General features: G+C 35.7%; 2 protein-coding genes across 5 annotated transcripts in view; both read left to right on the forward strand.

Moving 5' to 3' along the window:
* Nucleotides 1-5853, forward strand: part of LOC134720575 (serine/threonine-protein phosphatase 6 regulatory ankyrin repeat subunit B-like) — a 34833-nt gene extending 28980 nt beyond the window's left edge. For all 4 annotated transcript variants that reach the window (XM_063582902.1, XM_063582905.1, XM_063582904.1 and 1 more), the window contains one exon: nt 2872-5853. In XM_063582902.1, coding sequence (XP_063438972.1) covers nt 2872-5846 — 2975 coding nt within the window. In that variant the 3' untranslated portion in view covers nt 5847-5853. The remainder of the gene's footprint in view (nt 1-2871) is intronic.
* A 36-nt stretch (nt 5854-5889) lies between these two features.
* On the forward strand, nt 5890-7218 carry LOC134722259 (ankyrin repeat domain-containing protein 50-like). Its single transcript, XM_063585868.1, has one exon. The coding sequence runs from the start codon at nt 5890-5892 to the stop codon at nt 7216-7218; it is 1329 nt and encodes a 442-aa protein (XP_063441938.1).
* Nucleotides 7219-8144: the final 926 nt, after the last annotated feature.

Genomic DNA, 8144 nt, shown 5'->3' on the forward strand with positions numbered 1-8144 from the left:
CGGGGACGAAACGTCCACCAGCAGTGGCATCGACCCAGTGGTGTAAATAGTTATCAAAAGTACCAGGATTATAATTTAATACACCAGACGCGCGTTTCGTCTTCATAAGACTCATCAGTGACGCTCAGATCAAAATAGTTAAAAAGCCAAACAAATACAAAGTTGAAGAGCATTGAGGACCCAAAATTCAAAAAAGTTGTGCCAAATACGGCTAAGGTAATCTACTCCTGGGGTAAGAAAATCCTTAGTTTTTCGAAAAATTCAAAGTTTTGTAAACAGCAAATTTATAAAATGACCATATAATTGATATTCATGTCAACACCGAAGTGCTGACTACTGGGCTGGTGATACCATCGGGGACGAAACGTCCACCAGCAGTGGCATCGACCCAGTGGTGTAAATAGTTATCAAAAGTACCAGGATTATAATTTAATACGCCAGACGCGCGTTTCGTCTTCATAAGACTCATCAGTGACGCTCAGATCAAAATAGTTAAAAAGCCAAACAAATACAAAGTTGAAGAGCATTGAGGACCCAAAATTCCAAAAAGTTGTGCCAAATACGGCTAAGGTAATCTACTCCTGGGGTAAGAAAATCCTTAGTTTTTCGAAAAATTCAAAGTTTTGTAAACAGCAAATTTATAAAATGACCATATAATTGATATTCATGTCAACACCGAAGTGCTGACTACTGGGCTGGTGATACCCTCGGGGACGAAACGTCCACCAGCAGTGGCATCGACCCAGTGGTGTAAATAGTTATCAAAAGTACCAGGATTATAATTTAATACACCAGACGCGCGTTTCGTCTTCATAAGACTCATCAGTGACGCTCAGATCAAAATAGTTAAAAAGCCAAACAAATACAAAGTTGAAGAGCATTGAGGACCCAAAATTCAAAAAAGTTGTGCCAAATACGGCTAAGGTAATCTACTCCTGGGGTAAGAAAATCCTTAGTTTTTCGAAAAATTCAAAGTTTTGTAAACAGCAAATTTATAAAATGACCATATAATTGATATTCATGTCAACACCGAAGTGCTGACTACTGGGCTGGTGATACCATCGGGGACGAAACGTCCACCAGCAGTGGCATCGACCCAGTGGTGTAAATAGTTATCAAAAGTACCAGGATTATAATTTAATACGCCAGACGCGCGTTTCGTCTTCATAAGACTCATCAGTGACGCTCAGATCAAAATAGTTAAAAAGCCAAACAAATACAAAGTTGAAGAGCATTGAGGACCCAAAATTCAAAAAAGTTGTGCCAAATACGGCTAAGGTAATCTACTCCTGGGGTAAGAAAATCCTTAGTTTTTCGAAAAATTCAAAGTTTTGTAAACAGCAAATTTATAAAATGACCATATAATTGATATTCATGTCAACACCGAAGTGCTGACTACTGGGCTGGTGATACCATCGGGGACGAAACGTCCACCAGCAGTGGCATCGACCCAGTGGTGTAAATAGTTATCAAAAGTACCAGGATTATAATTTAATACGCCAGACGCGCGTTTCGTCTTCATAAGACTCATCAGTGACGCTCAGATCAAAATAGTTAAAAAGCCAAACAAATACAAAGTTGAAGAGCATTGAGGACCCAAAATTCAAAAAAGTTGTGCCAAATACGGCTAAGGTAATCTACTCCTGGGGTAAGAAAATCCTTAGTTTTTCGAAAAATTCAAAGTTTTGTAAACAGCAAATTTATAAAATGACCATATAATTGATATTCATGTCAACACCGAAGTGCTGACTACTGGGCTGGTGATACCATCGGGGACGAAACGTCCACCAGCAGTGGCATCGACCCAGTGGTGTAAATAGTTATCAAAAGTACCAGGATTATAATTTAATACGCCAGACGCGCGTTTCGTCTTCATAAGACTCATCAGTGACGCTCAGATCAAAATAGTTAAAAAGCCAAACAAATACAAAGTTGAAGAGCATTGAGGACCCAAAATTCCAAGTTGTAAACTTGTAAATTTGTTATTGGAAAACCATAAGTGGTAGAGGCCTAGGATCTTTTGATTTGAGGTCCTTGGTCCAAAAAAATGAAAATGAGGTCAAGGTCAAAGGTCAAGGTCATGTTCAAAAATATGATTTTGGCTTGTTATCTCTTATTTTCAGAAATCATACAAGACATCGACAAAATATTTTCACACAATGTGTGTTGCGACATGGCGTAACACATAAATTTTAGTTAAAAGGGTACGTAAACATTTGATGTGACTTTTCCCCCCTTTTATATCTTATATAAGTTGTATGGTAATATAACTCATTAACAATATTAAGTAGAGGCCTGGGGTCTTTTGATTTTAGGTCCTTGGTTGTTGACCTTGAAATTGAGCTCAAGGTCATAGACAAAATTAACGTTCTAGATTTTGACCTTTGCTTTTCCCTCGTATGTATACATGATAAAGACATGGGACTTTTTGCAATAGGTAGCAAGCAATGTGAACTTGTAAAAGCCAACCGGAAGTGACCTTTTGTTTACCGGAAGTAGCTATTTTTTGTTCTAAATTAAGGTAAAAGTATGTAGAACCATATATTTTTGGAATCAGTGTCAATTAAACTATTAAACTACACTGGAAATAACATCATTTGAACCGGAAGTAAACAATAATCTCCCTAATCCATATTTTTTTTCCATAGAAACCATAATTTGTTGGAATCAGCGTTCAACAAGCTGCCATTTGACACTACAACTGACATTTGAACCCAAATTTTAATATGTTGATATAAAAAAATCGTTACTGGTGGAAAGACCATCAATGGTTCTTTGAACAATTGGTTTTTAATTATATATTGATTTCTTAATTGTTTAAGTTGTATTTTATGTTAATGTTGATGTTCTATTTGTCTTTCTTATTTCAAGCTCAAAATGACCAGTATATAAATGAATGGATAAAAGATGACAGCGAATTTATTGTCACAAGGGCAGCAAAACATGTTGCAGCATCTATTCAGTTACAGAATTGTGTTGTTGTCACTGGGAGTTCAGGGACTGGAAAATCGTCAATTATTCACCATGTTGCATTAAATTTGTTTAAACAAGAAGGGTATGAAATAATTTCGTTAGTCACAGGACCTTCAGATATAATACACTATCGTGATTTAAGAAAGAAACAAGTTTTTGTTATTGATGATATTTGTGGCAAGGAGACAGTTAATATACAAACAGTATACACGTGGAAAGATCATTTGGAAAAAATAGAAAAAATATTCAAAGCTGGCGAAAATGATAAACGAATTTCTATGTTAATGCATAATATTATACCAGGGAATCCGGCAAAACTACTTATTTCTTGTAGACTACATGTATTCAAAGATTTACAATTCCAGCAACTTAATTATTTCGCAAGTAATGAATGCAATATCGTATCACAAGAGCTTTGTCTCTTACTCGAAGAAAGAAAGCTAATGATAAATCAGTACATTTCAAACGATATGAGCAACCATATCGAAACATATTTGGAAAATTTTGATTTCTTTCCACTGCTTTGTAAATTATCCAAGGGAAAATCCTTAGCTGACCTAACGAAGCTGTTCACAGCCCCAGTAAATACTATAAAAGATGAATTAATGCACATTATAAGATTTCACAACAAAATTCCGTTTTGTGCTATTGTTCTTTGTGTATTATTTGAAGATGGTTTTAGTTTAGATTTGCTGAAGCTTAAAACTTCATCTCAGGATACAATAAAGCTTAAGTCCGTGTGTGCAGAATTTGACATTGATGTAAAAAAAGAAATGTCCCGAACTGCGTTACGAGAATGCCTTGCAAACCTAGAAGGAACCTATTTAAAAAGGCGGGTAGATAGGTATACACTTATTCATGACAAAATATATGAAATTGCAGCTGTTATTTGTGGACAACATTTACAAGAATGCTTTATTAAATTTGCGCCCAGTGAATTCATACGGGATCATTACATTTTCGAATCGTTCAAGGACAGAACAAGTTGTGACGAAAACTTAATAGTTCTCTCAAAAGACATGATACACGAGTACTTTGTCAGACTGATCTTAGATTTGAAAAATAATGATTTGAAAAGTATATTTCATAATAAACAGTTACGGTTTAGTTCATTTAGATTGCAGCTTCTTTCGTTTTTCAAACGTAACCTTGAAGTTACACGTTTACTGTTGGCATTTGACAGACGCAATAGACGTATGTTCTATGGGTATTCCTCGGTGTCCACACCCACACCGTTAATGGAAGCTGTCACAGAAGGATATGTAGACATGGTTCTCTATCTTATTGATATAAACTGTGATGTCAACGAAGTAGACAGTAAGGGAAGGTCAACTTTATATATCGCATGCGAGGGAGGTCATACTGACGTAGTGAAATTACTTTTGGAAAGAAATGTTGATGTATCTAAACGTGGATCATTCGGAATGTCACCACTTTATTTGGCTTCAGAAAGAGGGTACACAGATATAGTTAAGTTATTGCTTGATAACAATGCTGCGGTATCGCAGACGGATGATTTTAAACAGTCTCCATTTTATATGGCGTGTAAAGGAGGGCATTCAGATATTGTGAAACTGTTACTAGCAAAAAAGGCTGACATGTCTCAGCGTGAAAAGTTGTCTGGTATGTCAGGATTACTCGTGGCTTGTGAACTAGGACATGTAGACACTGTAAGAATGTTAGTAGAAAACAATGCGGATATTTTGCATTGTGACGTTAATAAAAGATCAGTATTGTATATGGCTTGTAAAAAAGGATTTACAGCTATAGTAAAATTGTTATTGGAGAATAACTGTAATATATCGCAGTGTAATAACCGCGGACAATCCCCATTGTCTGTTGCTTGCAAAAGTGGTTATGTAGACATTGTTAAACTTTTTCTTGAGAAACAAATTGATATCTCCAAATGTGACAGACATGGACAATCACCACTGTATTTGGCAGTTCAACAAGGGCATACAGATATAGTGAAACTTCTACTCCAAACCAAGGCTAACGTTTCCCAAAGAGGTTGGTCAAGGCAGACACCTTTGTATGTTGCTTGTGAAAAAGGACATACACCTATTGTGAAAATCTTACTGCAGAGTGGTGCTGATGTCTCTCATTGTGGGAAGTTTAGACTTTCGCCTTTGCATGTCGCTTGTATTGCAGGGCATACAGGTATTGTTAAATTGTTACTAAAGAACAATTCTGATTTGCACCAATGTGACAAATTTGGAAAGTCATCATTGTATCATGCTTGTAAAGCAGGTCACTCGGTAATAGTAAAAATGCTATTGGAAAAAAATGCTGATGTGTCTCAGTGTGACAAACACCATCAGTCACCTCTATTTATTGCATGTGAAGGAGGGCATACAGAATCAGTGAAACTCTTACTGCCAACGAATGTTGATGTCGCTAAACGTGACACTCAAGCACAGTCGGCACTACATGTAGCTTGTCGAAATGGACATACAAGTATAGTAGAATTATTGCTTGAATCCAAAGCCAAAGTATCTCAATATTGCTGGGCAAGGCAGACACCATGCTTTTTTGCATGTAAAGGGGGCCACATTGATATTCTTACATTACTCCTGAAAGAAAATGCTGATATCTTGGAATGCAACAAGTATAAACAGTCACCACTTTATGTTGCTGCGGAAGGAGGACATACAGATATAGTGACCCTGCTACTTGAGAACAACGCCGATGTCTTTCAACTTGACAAAAATGGTCAGTCCGCTCTTTACATTGCTTGTAAAGGCGGCCATACGAAAGTCGTTGAACATTTACTTTCTAACAATGATAATGTGTCTGAATATGACCGATGTTGTAAAGAGTCATCATTATATGCTGCCTGTGTAAGAGGACACGAAGCTATAGTTAAACTTTAATTTAATGAATGCAAATATTGATGTAAACAAGTGTAATAAAGAAATGGTCTCCAATTCGTCGCCCTTTTCAAAGACGTATGTGAATTCACCGTTGAATGCTGCCTGTGAACAAGGTTATACGAATATAGTAAAACTTTTATTAGAGAACAATGCAGACGTCTTTCAGTATGATAACGATGGAAAATCTCCATTACATGTTGCATGTGTCGGAAAACACAGAGACATAGTTAAACTCTTAATTGAGAAAAAAGCTAACGTTTCTCAATATAATAGCTATGGAGTTTCACCGTTGTATCTTGCTTGTAGAGAAGGTGATGCGGAAATAGTAAAACTTTTACTTGAAAACGGAGCAGATCCCTTACAATGTTTTAAGTCTAAAAACCAATCACCGTTGTATATTGCTTGTGAAAGACGACAAACTGAAATAGTCAAGATTTTGTTAGAATACAATGCTGATGTGTTGGAGTGCAACCTAAATGGGGAATCGCCTTTATATGTTGCCTGTAAAGAAGGATGCGTATGGAAAAGATGGCCAACAGATACCAGAGAAATTATTGTAGAAACCCTAATTAAGTATAATGCTAATGTCAACCAGTGTGATTTAAACGGGCGGTCGCCTTTGTATATAGCATGTGAACGAGGAAATTTTCATGTAGCACAACTGTTGTTAGAGAACAAAGCTGAAGTCTATCAATATGACAAAGATGGTATATCTCCATTTTATATGGCTTGCAAAGGCGGACACACACGAATAGTGAAACTCTTACTAGAGCTCAATGCTGATATTTTACATTCTAATAATTTTAAACAATCGCCGTTTTTTATAGCTTGCAAGGAAGGGCGTATACAGATCGTGGAAATTCTTTTGGAGAATAAAATTGGTGTCTGCCAGAATGACGACGAAGATAGATCCCCTTTCCTTATGGCATGTGAAAATGGGCACACTGATATAGTTGAACTATTAATACAAAACAACGCAGACATTTCTCATTGTAATATGTATGGACAATCCCCTTTTCTGATGGCATGTAAAGGAGGATATGCAGACATTGTGCAAATTCTACTTATGAAAAATATTAGAGTTTCACAATGCGATGTGACTGGGCTATCTCCATTACTTATGGCATGCAAAATGGGGCATTATGATGTTGTTGAACTATTGATAAAAAACAATGCTAATATCAATCAGTGTGAAAGAACAGTTGGATGGTCGCCTTTGCATTATGCTTCTTTTGGTGGACATACAGATATTACTGAACTCTTGATTAAAAACAACGCAAATAAGGAGATATATGATGACGAGGGGTTAACGCCAGAGGATGTGTTTGACCAAGAATTTGCTGATCCGTATTACGAAAATATAAATATTTAGAGATAAATATAAACATAGATATATTCAAAAATATAGATATGTATATACAAGGAAAACAGTTACAAAAATTAATATTAAACAATGCTGTTCTGTCTGAGACAGACGGAAAGTTATATGTGGAAGCCGCCTCAGTTCGCATAGGAAAAGAGGAGAATGTTGCATTTTAGACTAAAATAAAGCAACGCTTAAAGTTACTTTTCAGTTTTATCAAAATCTATTTTAAATAGATATAATCTAGTCTTTTCTCTTTCTACTGTAGTTTTATAGTTTCGTTTTCTGAAAATGGCTTATTTAATTTTCAAATTAAAAGATTATTTTTTTCTAATGATATATTTTGTTAAGTTTTTAAGATACTCCAAATCATGGAAACTAAAGCTTAGGTCAATGCTTCCTGGATTTTTATCTTAGCAGAGTCACTCTCAGAAATTCTTTCTATCGTATTGAAATTCGCTGTGAACTTTGCGATTGAGACGTGTTTGTATGCATGCAACTGACTTAAAATGTTTACAAACATCCCACAAATTGCAAATAAAGAAAACCCTAAGAACATCCTTATTCTGACACAAAGATTCAAATCCCTCCTGGAAAGTTAATTACAGTTGATTAAGTTGGCTGTGCTGTGGTGTATTTGTCTCTTTTTGTCATAAATATGTTTCTCCTCGCTTTTGTTTTTAATTTTTATTTCACGCAAAGTCTGCAATATATATTTTTTTAGTTTCATGTTGTGTTTGTGACCTAATACAATATATATGGGATCAGTAAATTCCATATGCTTTACTATCGTTTGCTACTTAAGAAGATGAATGAAAATATGAGTGGAAGTTTTTTATTTTACTATTTACCAGAACGGTTTTCGTGAATCCATAATTGATAGCGTCCTTGCTAAAATGGGGCAAACAAAGAGAAGTCCAAGTTTTGAATATTTA

Source organism: Mytilus trossulus, chromosome 6 (genome assembly GCF_036588685.1).
Source record: "Mytilus trossulus isolate FHL-02 chromosome 6, PNRI_Mtr1.1.1.hap1, whole genome shotgun sequence".
NCBI lineage: Eukaryota > Metazoa > Mollusca > Bivalvia > Mytilida > Mytilidae > Mytilus > Mytilus trossulus.